The sequence below is a fragment of the Perognathus longimembris genome, chromosome 3 (genome assembly GCF_023159225.1).
Source record: "Perognathus longimembris pacificus isolate PPM17 chromosome 3, ASM2315922v1, whole genome shotgun sequence".
Taxonomy (NCBI): Eukaryota; Metazoa; Chordata; class Mammalia; order Rodentia; family Heteromyidae; genus Perognathus; species Perognathus longimembris.
Window position 1 is genome coordinate 71,668,396 of NC_063163.1, and position 20,643 is coordinate 71,689,038.

Sequence of the window (20,643 nt, forward strand, 5' to 3'; positions counted from 1 at the left end):
CTTCAGCCTAGAGCAGTCCAGAAAGGACACGCCTTACTCCTTCTGCCGGTATGAGGGGGAGGGCAGAGTTTCTTCCACAGAATAGAGGTTCAGGCATTTCCCCCCGGGAGATAGGGGGGAAGGGGTCCTCGGTCCTCGAGACCCTGACATTGGAACATCTCCTCCGGGGAAGGGAGGAGAAGGGGTCCTCAGAGATCCTGACAGATGGCGCCCACGTGGGGCTTGAATGCACGGCCAGGAATTTCGGGGTTCAGAGACCCCCACAGGCTGCTCTAAGTACATGGTTTTCAGGAGTGGGACGTGTCCTCCAAACGGTGGGGGGGGGCAAACGCATAAAGAGCAGGTGGGCTCGCAGGGCTTTGTGAGTCCTGCCACGCGGCTTTGGGCAAGGAAATGGGTCAGGGGAGCGCTGGGGATGGAGGCGGCGCAGGCAGAGGCGGTTCCCAGAGCGGGTGCCGCCTTCCCGCCCAGCCACAAGCCAGGGGGCCCCCACTCAGGTTCACAAGCGGCGGCGTGTGCTGGGGCCCGCGCAGCTTTGGGCGGCGCCAGGCATCTAGTGGGAAAATCTTTGGGCCACTGGGCGCGGCAGAGGCTCACGGTGAAAGCGTGTGATCGCCGCCAGAACACCGCGGGCGCCGGGTTTGCAAGCAATGGCATGCGCTGGGGCCCGCGTGGCCTCAGGCCCGCGTGGCACTGGGAGTCTAGTGCGGAAGTCTTTGGGCAGCCAAGCGTGGCAGGCCGAGCACGGCACGGCAGAAGCGCAGTTCCACCGCCACGTGGTTCCGCTGCTTGGGAAACCACGGCACGGCGGCGGCAGAGATTTGGGGAAAAAACTGCTTTTGGGCCAAGCTGCAGGTCTCACAGCAGCTGGGCGGGGCCCCAGAGCGGTCTGTGAAAGGACCCCTACTGCGTCTGCCTGTCATTTGCAGGCTTGCAGCTGCCGATGGAGTTAAAGCAAAAAAAAAGAAAAAAAATGGGTTAATGTTTGTTAAGCTCAGAGATTTGGTTAAGTTCTGCCTGTTGTTGGTTAAATCCTATTTTCTCTAGCTTGTCAAGACACTTGGTGGGCAATGGAGTCCTCCATCTTGAAGGTGGAGTCCCACCCATTCCCCCAGGTGATGGGCGTGCCAGACTCCCCTGGGCTGGGCGGGGACTCAGACTAACAGGCCTCCAGCAATTGCGCTGCAGCTGGGAGGGGCTAGCACCCCGTCGTGCTTGCCTGCACGTTTTCTCTCCGTGTCAGACTTACAGCTACAGGTGGGGTAAAACCAGGAAAAGCTTCAAATTGTGAACTAAAACAAAATATTAAAGAGGGAAACAAAGAGTTTTGATACAGCAATAAGTAATTTGACTGGATTTCCTATAATTACCAGTTCAAAGATACTAAAAACTGGAGGAGTTTTTCTGGATGGATGAAAAAGTTTGCTTGTTTGGTGTGATTTAAAAAATTGTCAGGTTGGGAGTCACAGATTCGTCTTGGGATTGGGTGACTAGGAGAGGTTTCCTTTTTGTTTTTTATTCAACCACGTGGTTCTATTATGGGCAAATTAATACCATTTGCCACTGGAATTCCAGAAAACTTAAATGGCCAATCAAAAAAGCAATTTTAAGAGCGATCAGGGTGGTTTTTTGTTTTTGTTTTTTGTTTGTGTGTGTGTGTGTGTGTGTGTGTGTGTGTGTGTGTGTGTGTGTGTGTGGCTGTTGGTAATATTTAAAAGCAGAACAAAATAGGTTTTCAGCCCAAAGTTTGGATACAAACAAATGGGCCTAAGAGAAACTCCATAAAGTTCAAATATGCAACCTGTGGTATAAGTACAGTGATGTAAAACCAGTGTGTTATTTTTATATTCAGTATGTTAAAAGTTAAGTGTGCATCTAGTCCTGACAATTCTTTGGCATAAATTAAGATTTTTTCTTCCCACTTTTTCTCTCCTGTGTTCTCATAAACTCTCAAGATCAAGAAATTGAAATCATTTCATACAAATGTGACTATTAACCTAAATTTTCCTGATCCAAAATTGACATTTCGCTTCCTAGGATACAGGTCCAGCGTGTGTGTATTAGCTGCATGGACGGTGACAGAGAGCCACCACAGTCTGTTCCCAAACTGCCTGGTTTCACTACTAACCATCTTCTTCCAAGATTAGAGTTGGGTTCATAAATAGTCCTCTCCTAACAGTTACTCCAGGTTAAATCACCATAGTTATGTTAGTGCCCACAGAGCTAGCCAGGTGGATTTTGTGATTAAGAAAATCTTTTCACCCTGCTTAAACCAGAAGGGCATCAGCCTACCAGAGCCAGGAATGCTGGGAAATTTTAAACACCCTAACCAATCTATATAGAAATTTTGCAGGCAACCCAAAGCAAGATGTGACAGTCTATCCAGAGATGCCATTGCAGCCTTGCCCAGATTTCTCCATCACATGGCATGGAACTTGCCAAATTGGGATGAGGGACGCAGCCACTGCTGGGACTGAGGATTCCACACTGCTTTTATCTGTGTTCTCTTTCACTTGCCAGTGGGATTAAATGGCGTGATTCAAGTTGATAGCATATAAATCTCATGTTCTCTAAGTGTTATAGAAAAACCTTAACAAGCAGTTTTTGGTCAGTTCTCAACGAGTTACGAATGGATTATCTCTGTTGTTTTTCCTTGTTGCTCAATTGGAGATAAAAAGGGGCTTGTATGACTAAGACTGCCTGGATACAGTTCAAAGCCAGCCTGGGCAAAAGAAAAATCTCTCTAAAATTCCACCTCCCAGTTAACCAGCAAAGAGCCAGATTGACAGCTCAGCTAGAGAACTAGCAAAATGCTGAAAGCAGCACCATGACTCAAGTGGTAGAGCACTAGCCTCGAACAAAAGTGCTCAGGGACAGTGCTCAGGCCCCAAGTTCAAATATGGATGGGAAAATGCAATTCCAGCAACAAACGCTAAAAGTCCTAGGACTTAGCCAGTCCAGGAGACGGGAAGGTGGAGTGGAATGAGAGAGAAGAATGGTGTCATATTATCCTAAAGGGAGCTGCCTTGTCTCACCCTTTCAAAACGGATCAGAGCCGGGAAATCGAGAGAGGTAATACCTGTCCATTTTCTTCTTTTTTCTGCCAGTTGTGTATATATATTTTTTTTTTATTTTTTTTTTGCCTCTGACTGGCTACGCCAAACCAGTTTTCTATCACTAAACACTTCTTTCAGTCATTTCTCCTTACCTGTTCACTTTACAATTGGGTTTATGCTCCAAAAGGAACTTTGCCTGGCTTATGCCCAGGGTGTGTTCTACGTCATTCATGCCAACCAGCTCTGAGAACTTGTCAATACTTTACCTGACCTTTTCAAAGTCTCTTTTGACAGAATAAAATCTCTTGCTGAGATCACCACCTGGGAATTTGCCGTTCATAGCCGTCACCCTAACACAGACCTGAACCCTGGAGGCCCCAGCCCTGGAAACTTCTGGGTATGCCCAAGATACAGGAGGGGCCAGAGGAGACCATAGCACTCTCTGGCCTCAGTGATCATTCTCATGGTAATGATGGGAACTTTTGCCAGCCACACTGGATGGTCCCAGGCTGAGGGGCCCTTGATTATGACACGTTGCCCCCTTACAGCAGGAAGTAGCTACAGAAGAAGAGACCTCCACCCATACTTCCTGCCTGGTGGCCGCCAGTCTCATAATTTTAAAAAACAAAAGGGGGGGTATTCCCCAGGATTAATTAAGGATAGTTATGCTTATGTTAATTATCGAGAAATTTTAAATCATCCCGAATCAGTGTGGGATGGAGTACTGTATATGTGTTTTTCCAGATTGGAAAATTAAACCCAGAGCACCCGCTCTGGAGAAATGTTTTCTTCTTGTTCTCGCCAGGAAAAGGAGGACCATGTTGGACTTCTGCTCTTCCATGGAAATATGGAAAGTATGAATGCATACAGCAGGAGACCAGTAGGAGGCAACAAAGCTTCCTTTCCTTGTTTGCGTTCTAGATTCTTTCTTGAGTGCCTCATGGCACAATATTTTGCCGTGGCAATATTGCCCAAAGTGTTGCACAAAAACTAAAGAAATTTTGCACGGTGTTTCTTTCCTCTCCCCCTGCTGCTAGACTTGGGGAGTCCCGTTGGAAAGAAAATAGGAGCTGAGGGTATTGACACTCAACCCCAATGTTTTATGATAGAAATGTTTTAGAAAAGTAAGCGCAAAGGTTTAGCGCCTTCACTTCAATGTTTATATACAAAAGAATGTTTTACTAATCACTTATGTCTAAGTTATCAGCTACTGTGAACTACCAGGAATGCCAGAGTTTCAGCCTACTTCTACCTTACCGCCAAAAGAGGAATGTCTGCACTTGGCGCAAGACCAGCTAAGGACTGCAGCATCTGGACGAAATCACATGGATGGCCCCTTACCTACCCCTCACCCCTTTTGTGGAAGGGGCCCCACAGATCTTATGTCAGCATTTGCCTTATGCCCACATATGCCATGTATTTACAGCATCCCCTGCTCATTTAAAAAACTAAAAAGGGGGAGATGTTGGGGACTCAGTTTTGGCCTTGGTGGAGGAAGGGCGCCAAGAGCAAGATGTCGCCCTTCCCCCAGCCCTGGGACAGTGTGGGAAGGAGCCCTTCCCACCTTCCGGAAAAGAAGCCCCCCGCCCCTGGGGGGCAAACACATGCATGCCACCATGATAGGGTTCTCCAGCCCACAAAGGAAGTTTCATGACATCACCTGATGGGCAGCTCGGCTTAGCCAATGGCCCAAGTCCTTCCCTTTCCCGCCATTACCGCTATATATGCCCCCCTCCCAATTAAAGCCTTTGAGACTCATTCAACCATCCAGCCGTCTCCCCATTATCTTTGTCCTGCAGTTCCTGACACATTATGAGGGGCCGAGGAAGGGATTTTGGCATCCCATTCAGCCTAGAGCAGTCCAGAAAGGACATGCCTTACTCCTTCTGCCGGTATGAGGGGTAGGGCGGAGTTTCTTCCACAGAATAGAGGTTCAGGCATTTCCTCCGGGGGGATGGGGGAAGGGGTCCTCCAGACCCTGACATTGGAACATCTCCTCTGGGGAAGGGAGGAGAAGGGGTCCTCAGAGATCCCAACACAGAGGAAACCCTTTCTCTATCCCTTTCTCCAAGGCTTTCTATACTAACCTTCCTCTTTACACTTCCTGGGGCTTCTTTGCTGCTAGAGTTTTAAACTGTCTACATTTTCCGGTTTATCTCAACTACATCAAGACAATTTACTGTGACTCCACGCACAGGCTGCTCCTAAGAAGCCAGACCACAGTCAACTATCATAAGCCAACTATTCTATATCTATATTCTATATCTATATTCTATATCATGAGCCAACTATTCTAGAGTAGATTTCTCCAGTTTCCAGTTCCTCCAAGTGCCTAAGGTTGGCCAGTGGCATCTGCAAGATCCACCCCCAGGAGAGCTCCATGAAGATGCCCCCAGCTAGTTTAAATCTCTGTCCAGTTACCTTGGTAACTGGCACATCTGATGGCAGTTACCTCCCTCTCTTCTCTGAGGTCACACCCTAATCCATCTGGACACATTTTAATACTCTTGGACATACCTCCACCCCAGGCATTGCCTTGAAGTGACTCTCCAGCCTGTCATACATGCTTTGAATTTAGCAGCAGGCCAGTCTGCTTGAAAATTTCTTACAATAAGTTTTAGCAGATCCAAAACACTTTCCAGCAGAAATCAGCTGCGTGTGATGAGTCTCATCTGAAGATGTAGATTCTTCCAGATGACTGTTGACTCTCTCCTTGATCCTCACTCAAATGCAATGGGCAGGGGCCGTGGTGTCAGGCACCAGTGGCTCCCAGTGGTTCCAGTAGAATGTCACACCTTCTGGGTTACCTGCAACTTTCTCCATAGACTGGTTAGAGAAGCTTAACCTAAGTTAACCTAAAGCCTAACTTTAGTCAAATTTCCTAGTATTTTCCTGATTCCTTCTTAAGCACACTAGCTTTTGCAGGCTGGCACATTACTGAAATTCAAGACAGCTTCAGGCAATCAATGGCCCTTGGGTCATTTTGCCAGGGCAATAAATTTAAATCAGATATTTCCAATAAAGCTAGGATTTTTTTTTCTTTAAAGCCAACATAGGCGGCTTGGCCTGTAACCATTTCTCACAAGTGCAGTCTCTGTATACTGTTACCTCTGTTTTCCATGCCTCTAGTTTATCCTGCCTCATCTTTCCAAAAACAACCCTGGTCCCTTGGTCCTAAAAGGGGAGGTTGATGCACGAAGATCATCCATCTTCTATAACTTCTTCAGGCTGACTCAGGGGCATTGACCTTACCTAGCCAGGAACCTATAACTTTAGTCTACTTTACCAAGGGGCTGCAGGATCAGATGTCCATTAGGAGCTTTACTCCAAACTGGAAATTACATTCAACATTTTAACTTTCTTTTTTTTGTTTGTTTGTTTTTTTTGGCCAGTCCTGGGCTTGGACTCAGGGCCTGAGCACTGTCCCTGGCTTCTTTTTGCTCAAGGCTAGCACTCTGCCACTTGAGCCACAGCGCCACTTCTGGCCATTTTCTGTGTATGTGGTGCTGGGGAATTGAACCCAGGGCCTCATGTATACGAGGCAAGCACTCTTGCCACTAGGCCATATCCCCAGCCCCTCAACATTTTAACTTTCAACTATACAAACTTCTTTTTGGGGTACCTCAGTGTAGCCTTTTAACATTCTAGTTTGTAAAAGCTTTTTCCTGACTGGCTGGGGAACTGATCTCTGATGACCTTTGCAGGCCTCTAACAGATCTCAATAAGGACACAATCTAGGTCTACGAGCTTTCTTTCCTGAACAGATGTATCAGCTTAAAATTCTCACTGCCAGTCAGAGCTTTGAGTAGATGCAGGAGGTTGGGATTTTAAACTCTCCTCTCATTTGACAAACTTACCCTTACTAACCACTATCACAGATGACTGGCAAGTTCCTGCCCAGGTGACAGACATGGGCATTAGAAAGGCATGCTTACGAACTATTCTTCTAGGACTTCCCGGCTTTGATTAACTTTTGAAAGGCCAAACAGGAGTGACTCTAGGATCTGACACCATCTCTGCCATCCAAGCAGTGGCTTACTGCCTCTGGATGCTCCATCACTTTTGTCCCAGGAGGAGTGACTTTCCACTGGACTTGGACTCAGGGCCTGAGCGCTGTCCCCAGCTCTCCAGCTCAAGACTAGTACCCTACCACTTTGAGCTCCACACAACTCTGTTCCCAGCACTCTGCTGGCTGATTAGAGACAAGTCTCTCACAGGGACCTTTCTTTGCCCAGGCTGGCTTTGAACCGCAGATTCAGATCATTGAGTCTTATAAGAGGCCACTTTACTCCAATTAAAAGCAACAAGGTGGTCCACACAGAAGTAGTTTTTAAGCATGCTCTCTTACCTGGAATTATTAAGGGCCAGTATTAGATCTTGACAAACTTGTAGGAATCACCTGTGCTTCTCTGTGGGCCTGCTGGAAACTGTTACAAAAAAACTCCAAAGAAGCTGGAATGGCAATTAAACATTTTGGTAGCCATAATTATCCTTTTCTCTCACTTTGCAATAATTATTTAGGACAATTTTACTTCCAAATTTCTTATCTAGAAATGTATTCTTGATTTCCAAAGCCTTTTTAATACTAACACAACACTTTAGCTTTTATCTGCATCGGAAAAACTGAAGTTCACAGGCATTCTGAAACCAGGTGCCGCCCTTTGCCTACGGGCTGCTTGTTTCAAAAGAGCCTCTTTTTTTTTCTTCAGTCCCAGTTACTGCATGGCATGAAGACCTTTGAATTTTTCCTTAATGCAAGAATTACAATTGAGGTGTGCCCCAAGTCCTCCAGGACTGCCCATACAAGCGTGTCCACTCCGGCTGGTCCTTCACTAGCTACAGGTTCAGATTCAGGCGGCTGGCCAAAACAGAAAACAAAACTACAAATCACACAGACACAGACACACAGAATGAACAGTGCTATTTTCTTACCTTCGGAGTCTGGGGTCTCGGGGGTCTCTGGGGCCATCCCGGACGAGCCCCCAAATGTTGTGCCAAGTCGCGAGACCACCACCAAGAAGACCACCGAGACTCAGACATTCCAAAATGCAATAGCAAGGCAAGACTTTATTTAAGCGGGGCCGCAGCCCAGGCCTTGTCCTACCCACTGACACAGTGGAGGTTAGGAGGCAGCCTCGAGCTGCAATTATACAGAGCTTATAAAGGCAAAAGACAAAGTTATAGCAATCAGGTGTTTAAGCAAGCGAGATTACGGGTACAAATCTGATTGGCTCAGGGCTCGAGGTATTCTAGGGGCAGTTAGAGTTAAGCATTCCCAGTCATTAGAGTTCTCGACCAGCTGGGCCCTAATAAGCTTGTCCTGGGTTTGCTCACAGGGCCTGTTTATTTTCAGGTTCACGTCGTAAAGTGGGGTTCGCATGGTAAAGTGGGGCCTGACTTCAAAGTCTGGCACTTCAGTCTAGTGTTCCCCCATTCAACATGATGCAAGATGAGCAAGCACCAAAGTAGAAATCGCAGAATGATAAGCCTCTGTTCCAATAGATGACATAGCTAACAGTGTCTGTGTGCCAAGTAACTCCAATGTCACTGGCCACAAGGGTCCTTCCTCTCATGTAGGATAGAAGTTGAGCACAGAAGCAAAAACAAATTAATTGTACTAGAGCCCAACGGTGGTGGCTTGGGCCTGTAAGTCCTAGCTACTCAGGAGGCTGAGATTTGAAGATCACATTTCAAAGCCAGCCTGAACAAGAAAGTTGATAAGACTCTTATCTCCAGTCAACTACCAGAAAACCAGAAGTGGTGCTTGCCTCAAGCAGTAGAGCACTAGCCTTGAGCAAAAGAGCTCAGGGACAACACCCAAGCCCTAAGTCCAAGCCCCACAACACACAAAAATTATTAAAGGGCTGGAGGAGTGGCTCAGCACAGAGCACCTACCTAGCAAACACAATGCCCTGAATTCAAACTCCAGTGCCAAAGATGTGGGGGGAAAAAATCTAAAGCTGAGCAAGGTTGTTACCTTCCTACTCAGGACTATTATTGCATTCCTAGTATGTTTTCTGTCCTTGAAAGTGAAATGAGTTTCTTGTAAGCAACAAATTACTGTGTTTTGTTACTTAAGCCAACCTTCCAATTGTCTTGTTTGAAACAGGCCATTAACATTCACTTATTAAAAGATAAACAACAATTCCTGCCATTTTGTTTGGGTTTTTCTTTTGTTTCTTTCCTACTCCTTGTCTAGTGAAATTTCTTCTTTCCCATATTTTTATAGTTGCATTTATCTTTCTGGGTACATGATTCTATTAAATTTATCTTCTGCAGAGCTGGCTTAGTGGCTGTACATTACTTCAGTTTTATCATGGCTGTTTATTTCTCCCTCAATTTTTTTTTCTTTTCTTTTTTGGTACTGGGGATCGAACCCAGAATATTGCACTTGCTAGGCAAGTGCTTTGCCACTGAGCTACATCCCAACCCTCTCCCTCAATTATGAAGGATAGCTTTGCTAGATAGAATAATCTAAGCTAGCAATTATTTTATTTCAGGTTTAACATACATTATACCCTGCCCTCTTTGCTTTTAGAATTTCTGTGGAGAAATCTTCTATTATCCTGGTGGGTTGGAACATCTCCTGTAGCTTTCAATATTGTCCTTGTTCTATATAGTTAATATTTTAACTATGGCACACAGAAGTCTGTATACTTAATATTTAACTTCAACACGACATAGGGAAGTACTTCTGTGGTCTTTTCTGTATGGTGTATTTAAAACCTCCCTAAGACCATCTCTTAAGATTTGAAGAATCTTCTATTATTTGACTGTCTTCTATGCTTTAACAGCTAGCATGTCTCCTTCTATGCCCATGATTCATAGTTTTGGTCTGTTAAATGTTATCCAATGACATCTTCAATGTTTCACCTTTTTTCAATCTTTATCAGAATGTTCTACATTGTCTTCCAGATCTGAAAGTCTATCTTCAACTATTCCTATATATTCGTGAATGCCAAAAGTGGTGCTGGGGCTCAAAAAGTAGAGTGCTAGCCTTGAGCAAAACAAAGCCAGGATGTGGGCTGGGGATATAGCCTAGTGGCAAGAGTGCCTGCCTCGGATACACGAGGCCCTAGGTTCGATTCCCCAGCACCACATATACAGAAAACGGCCAGAAGCGGCGCTGTGGCTCAAGTGGCAGAGTGCTAGCCTTGAGCGGGAAGAAGCCAGGGACAGTGCTCAGGCCCTGAGTCCAAGGCCCAGGACTGGCCAAAAAAAAAAAAAAACAAAGCCAGGGACAGTGCTCAGGCCCTGTGTCCCAAGCCGCAGGACTGGCAAAAGAAATAAAAAAGAAGCTAGGGACAGTGCTCAGTTCCTGAGTCCCAAGCCCCAGGACTGGCAAAAGAAAAAAACGAAGCCAGAGACAATGCTCAGGTCCTGAGTTCCAAGCTCCTTGACCCACAAAATAAAATAAGAGAAAAAAAAAGCTCTCTAGTTTACATATGAAAATGCATCTCAAGGCTAGGGATATGGCCTAGTAGCAAGAGTGCTTGCCTCGTATACATGAGGCCCTGGGTTCGATTCCTCAGCACCACATATACAGAAAATGGCCAGAAGTGGCGCTGTGGCTTAAGTGGCAGAGTGCTAGCCTTGAGCAAAAAAGAAGCCAGGGACAGTGCTCAGGTCCTGAGTTCATGGCCTAGGACTGGCCAAAAAAAAAACAAACAAAAAGAAAATGCATCTCAGCCAAACATGGTGGCCATGTATATTTGTAATCCCACTTGAAAGTCTAAAGGAAGGAGGTTCACTTGAATCCAGCAGGTGGAGGCCAACTTGGACATATAATCTTTTTTTTCACTTATTTATTGTCCAAGTGATGTACAGAGGGGTGGCATATAAATCTCGTCCACTTCAAAAATAAAGTTACATAGCGATTAGAAATGATAAAATATTGGTATTAGCAGGGAAGCAAACGGTCAGAACTTGAACAAATAATGTTGAACGAGACAAGCCTAGAACACAGAAAACAAAGGGGCATGATCTCCTTGATATATAACTGTTAAGGTGAGGGGGGAGGGGCAGAGAGACCTGGTCTGTGAAACAAAAAACTTCTTGTCAAATGGTATTTCCCACAGGTTTGGGTCAGCGACCTTACATTATGTAACTAAAACCAAACAACTACTAAACATAAAAAGGTCTAAAATAGACCTCTCAGTGGATCACAATAGCTCAAAAGCTATGTATGTATGCTCATATAAGACAAGGATAAGCAAACTCTATAGTTGACGTTTTATTTAAAGTTCTAGGTAAATTTCCTTTGGCGAATGCCACATGGCTACTATATATGTTTTGGTACACTAAGTATTGTATATATGCCTACCTGATCTAGGGAAGGGAAAGAAAAACGAGGGTGTAAGATATCACAAGAAATGTACTCACTGCCCTATTACGTAACTGTACCCCTTTTGCACAACACCTTGTCAACAAAATTTAATTAATAAATTAAAAAATAACTGAGAACCCCCCCCAAAAACTGAATAAAGTTTGTGTGTGTGTCCCTAAGTGTGTGTGTTTGTGTGTGTATCCATCCACACATGTGTATGTGTGAGCACATACACACTGAGGGTCCAGAAGACTTCTGGAATAGAAATAACATATTTGAGCCAAAATAAATGCATCTCCTACTAAATGTGCCTAAAATTGAAAAGTAGATTTGCCTCTCATTAGAAAACCAGTGAACCAGCAGTTCCCCTAAATGGTGAGGAACGGGGCTAGTATAAATTTGTTTACACACAAGAAATGACATGTTGATCAGGAGCTATATCTGACATAGTTTACATATACAAGATTTCTCTCATATGTCCTCATGTTTTCAAAAGGAAGAACAGTAATTGCCTACTTTGTCATATTTATGAGGAATCTCTACAGTATGAGACTTCCAAAGCTACCCAGGATTAGACAAAGCTTTGCTCACATGCCACATTCTTTACATTTATGTGTTTTCTTGAGTGAATTTTCAAATGTCTTCGAAAATAGGCTGGGCAAATAAAGGCTTTCCCACATTCCTTACATTCATATGGCTTATCTCCAGTGTGGCTTCTCATGTGCCGTCGAAAGGATGAGGGACAGCTGAAGGCCCTCCCACACTCGAGACATTCAAAGGGTTTTTCCCCAGTGTGCATCCTTGCATGGACAGTGAGATACGAAGAGTGTCGAAATGCTTTCCCACACTCCTTGCATTCATATGGCTTTTCCCCAGTGTGCGTTCTCATGTGGATGCTGAGGGCTGAGAAGTAGATGAAGGCTTTCCCACATTTCTGACATTCATACGGCTTCTCTCCCGTGTGAGTTCGTCTGTGTACTGTAAGATGGGACGAACTAATAAAGGTTTTCCCACACTCAGCACATTCATAAGGCTTCTCTCCACTGTGAGTTCGTAAGTGTTCCGTGAGGGATGAGGAGCGACTAAAGGCCTTCCCACATTCTCTACATTCATACTGTACCTTCCCTGCATGGTCCCGCACATGTGCCTTATAGGATGAGGGACAAGTGAAGGCCTTCCCACAGTCCTTACACTTGGAAGGCTTCTCTCTACTCTGATTTTTCACATGCGTATTCAGGGATGTAGGAAGGTAGAAAGCTTTTCCGCATTCAAGACATTCATATGGCTTTTCCCCAGTGTGTTTTCTCATATGGATACTTAAGGAGGAGGGACAATTGTAGGCTTTCCCACATTCCTTACATTTATATGGCTTCTCTCCAGTATGTGTTCGCACATGGACATTGAGTTTTGAGGACTCGCTGAAGGCCTTCCCACACTCCTTGCATTCATAAGGCTTCTCTCCAGTGTGAATTCTGATGTGAATGATGAGGTGGGAAGAGGAACTAAAGGCTTTCCCACACTCCTTACACTCATAGGGCTTATCTCCAGTATGGATTCTTTTGTGTTTGGAGAGCGATGAAGAGCAACTGAAGGCTTTCCCACACTCCTTACATTCATAAGTCTTCTCACCATTGTGGATCCTTTTATGTTCTGTGAGGTAGGAAGAGCGACTGAAAGCATGCCCACATTCTTCACATTCATAGTTGCCCCTGTCACTATGAATCTTGATATGAGCCCTAAAGAGTGAGGAACAGCTAAAGGTTCTGGAACATTCTTGACACTCATAGGGCTTCTCCTCCATGGGAGTTTTCAGATGCTTATTAAAACAAGCTAGGAAGTGGAAGGCTTTGCCACACTCCTTGCACTGATAGGGCATGCTCCCACTATGGGACCTGAGGTGATTCTTGAGGGACGAATGGAATGTGAAGTCCTTTCCGTACTGGCAACACTCATACGGCACTTTGCCTTTCCTCTCCAGCATATTGACATTTGTATTTGGTGTGTGCTGGTTTTCTTCATTACATTCAAAGGTACTCTTCAACACATGACTTCTAAAATTTAAAGACAGATTATTAGTAAAAGTGTCAATATTGTTAGTGAATGTGTGCTTTGGCCTGTCAACTTAGAAGGTACCAGTTATCACAGAAGGCTCCACCACAGCCAATACTATCACCATGTTTCTGAATTAGGAGGCATTTCTGGGTAAGTGTTTCCTACAGAAGACATTCAATATCTGTCTTCTTTGCAGAAAAATAAAGATCTACACAAAATGCTAGATAAATAAACTTTTGTCTGACACTTATACACAACTATTTTTAATACTGAAACTTGGGAACTATACCTGAGCTTTATTGTTCAAGGCTGGTGTTCTACCACTTAAGCCACAGCTCCACTTCCAACTGTTTGGTGGGGGTCTTTGAGATCCGCCCAGGCTAGCTACAAACTGTGATCCTCATATCTCAGCCTCCTCTAAGTCGCTAGGATTATAGCCACAAGTACCAGCTTAATTCTGAAGCTACTGGAGCTTTTTTTTTCCCCTGAGGCACTACTTTCTTCTATATGAAGGCACTAACCTCAAAGGTCTCTCTTGGCTTTTGTTCTGACAATCACTGTCATGGGATCCCCAGTTTTCCTGTGAAGCAGAGGACCAGGAATCATTCCTTTTCAGTCTTATAATTTCCTGTTGTTTGGATAGCTTTTCTCCACCAGTATCTTGAAGAACTAACTCATCACTTTTAAGTTGAGTCTCAAAACCTGAAAAAGGTGAAGACATCAATGAGCAAAGCACCTTGACCAATGGGGCTACTGAAGACCAGGCTGATAGGAACCAGTACAAGTCACAGTGGGAAGCAACTCGCTAAGGAGAAATCTGACACTCCCAAGAAGGACATGACTCACAGAACAGGAAGGTACTAAACTCAGTGCACATTCCAAACACTGACTTAGAAAGAAATGTGGAGGTCTTTGCAAAGAACAGGGGAAATACAAGAACACTGACAAAAAGTTAAACTATAATCTGACACATCTATGGAATACTAGCCCTCCTCACATAAAGCAAATTTTTTGTTTTGTTTCTATTTGATTTATTTTCCCACAACCAGGACAGTTTCTCCCCAGAATTCTTGCCTTCCTGGTATTCCAGAGGGAAGGTAGCCTAGATAAGTCTTCTTTTTATGGACTTCAGGTCCTTCTCCTGCTCCCACTGGGAGACCAGACAGGGAGTCCAAAGTGGTACCCTGCACAACAGCAATGCATATCACAAGAGAAACAATGAGAAACTATAAACGTTTCCATCTAGCCACCAGGTTAAAACACTGCCCTTCTCTAGGAGACAGTGAAGGAAAGGGTGACGTTATCCCAAAAGAAATGTGCTCATTACCTGATTTAGGAAATGGGAGCCCCTCTGAACCTCTAAAGATGAGCAGTTTAACTGAAACAAAATAGGGGAGGGGAGAGAGAAAAGAAAGAAGGGAAAGAACAAAGGGAAGGAAGGAGCAACTAAAGGTAGGAAGTAGGGAAAAGGAACGAAAAGAGAGAGAAGAAGGGATGGAGGGAGAGATGGAGAGAGGGAATGAAGGAGGGAAGGAGGGAATGCAAACAATGAACTGAACCTTGGTATCATTCCAGGACATCCCAGAACCAGGACATCAGCAGGAAGGAAAGGAGGAATGAGATCATGGTGAGAGAGTGAAGATGTTCAAATAGCACTGTGCAATATATAGCTATATCACAATAACACCTCCTTATATTGCAAATGTATGCTAATTAAAAAAAGAAGAGAGCTGGGAATGTGGCCTAGTGGCAAGAGTGCTTGACTCGTATACATGAAGCCCTGGGTTCGATTCCCCAGCACCACATATATAGAAAATGGCCAGAAGTGGCGCTGTGGCTCAAGTGGCAGAGTGCTAGCCTTGAGCAAAGAGAAGCCAGGGACAGTGCTCAGGCCCTGAATCCAAGGCCCAGGACTGGCAAAAATATTAAAAATTAAGGACTTGGAAAAAGTTATACTAAGTGAAGTGAGCCAGACCCAAAGAAACATGGACTCTATGGCCTCCCTTATTGGGAATAATTAGTACAGGTTTAGGCAAGCCATAGCAGAGCATCACAAGGCCCAATAGCTATACCCTTAGAAACACATAAGATGATGCTAATTGAAATGAACTCCATGTTATGGAAACAAGTGATATATCACAGTTGTAACCACTTTCAACGTCCTATGTGTATGTGTAGTTTCTATTATAGATAATGTTTTGTATCACCTTCCTATGTTTGTATCTACACTATCTCTGTAATCTTATCTGAGTATATTGGAAACCGTGTTTACTGGTATTGGAAGTAGGAAATTCAAAGGGAATACCAAATTCGAGAGACACAGGGTAAAAAAAGAGAAATAACTACAAAAGCAATACTTGCAAAACTGTTTGGTGTAAGTGAACTGAACACCAGGGGGGAGGAGGGAAAGGGGGGGAGGGAGGGGGGCATGAGGGACAAGGCAACAAACAGTACAAGAAATGTATCCAATGCCCAACGTATGATACTGTAACCTCTCTGTACGTCAGTTTGATAATAAAAATTTGAGAAAAAAAAATATTAAAAATTAAAAATTAAATTAAATTTTAAAAAAAAAGAAGAAGAAGCAGCCAGGCAATGGTGGCTCTCGCTTGTAAATCCCAGCTACTCTAGAGCTTGAGATCTGAGAATTGTAGTTCAAAGCCAGCCCAGGCAAGAAAGTCTGAGAGACTCTTACTTCCAATTAACCACCAAAAAGCCAGAAGTAGACCAAAGGAAAAAAAAAAGACAAAAACAAAAGGCAGAAGTGGAGCTGTGACTCAAGTGGTAGAACACTAACTATCCTTAGGCAAAAAAGGTCAGAGCCAGTATCTAGACCCTGAGTTCAAACCCCAAGACAGGCACAATAATTAAATAAATAAGGGCTGAGAAAACTGGATATCCACTGAAAACTGACCTCTTTTCTCATCCTGTGTAAAAATCAATTCAAAATTATCAAAGACCTTACTATCAGATCTCACACTGAAACTACTATTAATGGAAATCATAAAGGAAACAGTACACTATACTGGCACAGGCAATGATTTCCTAAAGAGGACTCCAAGAGGAAAAAGAGAAAGAATTGACAAATGAACTAAGTGTGGTGGTTCCAGTTCATGCCTGTAATCTCAGCTTCTTGGGAGACTGAGATTGTTAGGATCATAGAACAAGGCCAGGCACACACCACAGTAAATCAATTGGGTGTGATGACACATGCCTGTAATCCCAGCTACACAATAAGCACCGGTAGGAGTGTAAGCCAAGGCTAGCCCAGGCAAAAGCACAGGACCCTCATCTGAAAAATGACTAAAGTAAAAAGGATATGCAGCATGATACCAGTAGTAGAGTGCCTGCCTAGCAAGCATCAGATCCTGAGTTCAAACTCTAGCTCTGGAAGAAAATTTAAAAAGAACTGACAAGTATAATTATATCAAATTTAAAAGGAAATAACAGAATAAAGAAACAACTTATAGAATGGGAGAAAATCTTTGAGGCATTATCCACAAAACAAAGATTATGATACACCATTCTTCATTAGAATTTTCCAGCCAGGTACCAGTGACTCACACCTGTAATCCTAGCTACTCAGGAGGCTGAGATTTGAGGATCATAATTCAAAGCCAGCCCAGGCAGGAAAGTCTATGAGACTCTTTATTTCCTATTAACCACCAAAACACCAGCTGTGCCTCAAGTGACAGAGCACCAACCTTGAGTAGAAAAGCCAAGCAAGAACACAAGGTCCTGAGTTCAAGCAGAGGACCAGCACCAAAAGGAAAATTAAAAATCAGGTTACAAAGCTAGGTTATTCTGGATAGGGTAGGATCTAAATCCAAATAATTGATGCCTCTTATAAATGAAATTAGAAAGGTACACAGAGGTGTTAAGAGACATGGAGACTGGAATAATGCTCTATAAACCAAGAAACACCAAGGATAGCCAGAAACCACCACAAGCTAGAAATAGACAGGCAAGGTTTGGTTTAGTGCCCAGAAATGGAAGATTAAAAAAAAAGGGGGGGGGAAGCTGGGAGTATGGCCTAGTGGCAAGAGTGCTTGCCTTGTATACAAGAAGCCCTGGGTTTGATTCCCCAGCACCACATATATAGAAAATGGCCAGAAGTGGCGCTGTGCCTCAGATGGTAGAGTGCTAGCCTTGAGCAAAAAGGAGTCAGGGACAGGGCTCAGGTCCTGAGTGCAAGGCCCAGGACTGGTAAAATAAATAAATAAATAAATGAACGAATGAAATGAAATGAAAAAGAAAAGTAATTTAAAAAAAAAAACTTGGTAAGACTTCCAGCTTCCAGAAATGTACAAATTTCAGCCATTTTTGGCCACCAGTATGTGGTACATACATGCAAGATATGTGCATGCAATCATATTTATTACCCAAGCTAATACCATCTATTTCTATTGACCCATCACATTTTCCTACTAAGTCCCTAGAGGGGATGGAATGCCTTCCCACACTGCCCTGCGAAATATACCCAACTTATTTAACAGGAAGTATATTCTTGGTGGTCTAAGGAAGAGGGCATTTACAGCAGTAAAGTCCTCAAACCACCTTCCTGTGCCCCACACTAATTGCTGAATGCACACACTTTTAACACTTAATATATCCCTGGAGGCTTTCAACACTAAAAAGAGCAAGTTCAAGGCACCAGTGTTCATTATGAAGCCTCTACAGATAGGGCCAGCAACTGTGGGCTCAATGACCAGGATATTCCATTATGTTTTAGATATGTATGCCATTGTCTCTGCCAGGAAGACCAATATATGGAAGGCTTTGTTCTCACCTAGTGCAGCAATGTTCAGAAGTGGGGCTTTAAGGGAATAACTAATCAAGAAACTCTGACCTCATCAGTGCACGTATCCATTGATAGAGTCATAATACAGCTAGCCTATAAGGAGGGTGGTCGATGGGGGCAGGGCCTCCAAAAGTAATCCTATCCCTGGTCCCTTTCTCTCTGCTCCTAGCTTTCCATGAGATATTCCCTGTCCTCTCCACCAGGATCTTCTGCCTTACCACAGGTCCAAAACCAAGGAAACCAAGCCACCAAGGGCTGAAACCACTGAAACTGGGAGCCAAAATAATTTTTTCCTCCTTTAAGTTGGTTGTCTCAGGTATTCTGGAACACATTCACACCTCAGCCCAGATTCAAGAACAGTAGCAGTAGTAAGTTAAAATTCTAAGCCACTACAAAGAAGAATGCTGCCATTCTTACCTAGTGCAGCTAGGTTCCAGAAGGTTTCCAGTATCACAGCTTGGTAGAGTTTCCTCTGAGCAAGATCCAGTAGAACCCACTCCTCCTGGGTAAACTCCACAGCCACGTCCTCAAAGGTCACTGAATCCTAAAAGACCCCACAAAGTCTGTTCAGAAAGTCACAGTCCTCCATGTGGGCAAGAAGATGGAGAAAACACTGGAGACTGAGAAGCACTTCAGAGATGCCTGGGCCTTCCATAGCTGCACTACAACTCAGCCAGCAGATCTCACTCCCGTTCCCTTTCTATCCCCCTCCTTACCCCCACACACAATAAAATATTTATGTACTTGTTATAGATGCTTCTCTACTCAAAAGACAGCTTCCTTGCTATAGAACTTCCAAGACCTAGAAAGCCTTAAATACTATGTTATCCAATGCAGAATCAGATTACTAAACTGTGCAATCCACCAACTCAAGGGAGAAATCTTCTTTTAGGAAAAAAAAGTATTGCCTTCCACTCACCTTTATCATATTTTTCTTTAATTCAGCAGTCATTCTTCCTTCCTCCCTGTGCCTTCAAGAAAAGCAGAATATTGGCATGTATTGGGGTAGACATTATTGACATATGACAGATAAATTAGAAACCAACACTGAGAATCCAGACCTCCCCTCAGTTCCCACATTCAGCACCCCAAAGGTTATAGTGTAGCTATTGTGACTGGCAATTCCAATTCCCCTCACTGGTTGTATACAAAGCAGCAAACTCATCTTTTCCTAGAGCTGGAAAAATAAGGGCCTGCTCCTTACTGACCACACAGAAGTGTCTGAGCTACACTGTGTACCCCCATCATAATTTGTCCATGATAACAAAAATGCTTCAAATGTACCAAGCAGTGCCTACACCACAAATATACTCCCTGTTTCCAACCCACTGATTTATTCATATGCTAAGCTTCTCAGGCTTCACTCCCAACAGCTCCTACTTCTGCACCCCCAGGAGGCTAACTGGAAAAAAAAAAAAAATCCAGGCACTGATGGCTCATGCCTGTCATCCTCCATACTCAGGAGGCTGATATCTGAAGATGTGGAGATTGCAGGGAAGTCTGTGAGACTCATCTCCAGAAGTGAAGCTGTGGCTCAAGTGGTGGAGCGCTATCTTTGAGTGAAAAAGCTAAGGGACAGCTCCAGGCCTTGAGTTCAAGCCCCAGTATTTGTGCACATACACACATGCACAGCTGGCAACCTGTCTAAAACCTCCACAGAGGAATGGCTTAAACAGGCCGTTTTATTAATGGTAAAATGCATTTAATAAACTGGTCTAAATGAATTCAACACATGGCCACCCACAGGCAGTGGCCTGACAGCGGTGGGGAAGGTGGGGAAGGGTGGGGGGGCGACACAGAAAGGACAGGGAGGGAAGCGGGTAGGGAAGAGAGAAGAGGGGAGGGGAGGGGAGAGGGGGGAAGAGGAGAAATCAAGGAAGGGAGGAGGATGGGGAAGAAGAGGAGAGAGGAGGGGGAGGAGAAAGGAAGGAAGAGGGGAGGGGAGGAGGATGGGAAAGTAGAGAGGAGAGGAGATGGGAAGGAGGAAAAGAGGGGAGAGGAGGGGGAGGGGGAGGAAGAGGAGAGAGGAAGGGCAGGGAGGAGGGTGGGGAAGAAGGGAAGAGAGAGGAGGGGAAGAGAGGAAGAGGGGAGGGGAATGGGAGGAAGAGGGGAAGGGTTGGAAGAGGAGAAGGGAGAGGAGGGGTGGGGAAGGAGGCGGGAAGGGAGGAAAAGGGGAGGGGAGAGGAGGGGTGTAGGGAGGGAGAGGGGAGGGGAGAGAAAGGAAGAGGGGAGGGGAGGGCGAGGAAGCGAGGGAGAGGGGAGGGTGGAAAGGGAGAGGAAAGGGGAGGAGGAGGGGAGGAAGGAAGAGGGAAGGGGAGAGGAGGGATAGGGAGAGGGGAGGGAAGAAAGGGAGGTAGAGGGGAGGGGAGGGGGGTGAGAAGGGAGAGGACAGGAGAGGGGAGGAAGAG

At 44.7% G+C, this 20,643-nt stretch overlaps 1 protein-coding gene across 1 annotated transcript; it reads right to left on the reverse strand.

Annotated features, from left to right (window-relative positions):
- Positions 1-11,573: 11,573 nt before the first annotated feature.
- Positions 11,574-19,499, reverse strand: Znf699 (zinc finger protein 699). The gene is made up of 4 exons (XM_048342176.1): positions 19,155-19,499; positions 18,653-18,779; positions 13,956-14,136; positions 11,574-13,433 (listed from the first exon to the last, which is right to left on the reverse strand). The coding sequence occupies exons 1-4, from the start codon at positions 19,185-19,187 to the stop codon at positions 11,954-11,956; spliced, it is 1,821 nt and encodes a 606-aa protein (XP_048198133.1). The 5' UTR covers positions 19,188-19,499; the 3' UTR covers positions 11,574-11,953.
- Between the last annotated feature and the right edge of the window lie 1,144 nt (positions 19,500-20,643).

Excerpts from the sequence above, each read along its gene's own strand:
- Znf699 (XM_048342176.1), bottom strand. The coding sequence starts at position 19,187 with ATGACTGCTGAATTAAAGAAAAATATGATAAAG. Across the intron at positions 18,780-19,154 it reads TAAAGAAAAATATGATAAAG|GATTCAGTGACCTTTGAGGA; the intron begins GTGAGTGGAAGG and ends GGGGTCTTTTAG. Across the intron at positions 13,434-13,955 it reads AGCCAAGAGAGACCTTTGAG|AAGTCATGTGTTGAAGAGTA; the intron begins GTTAGTGCCTTC and ends TTTAAATTTTAG.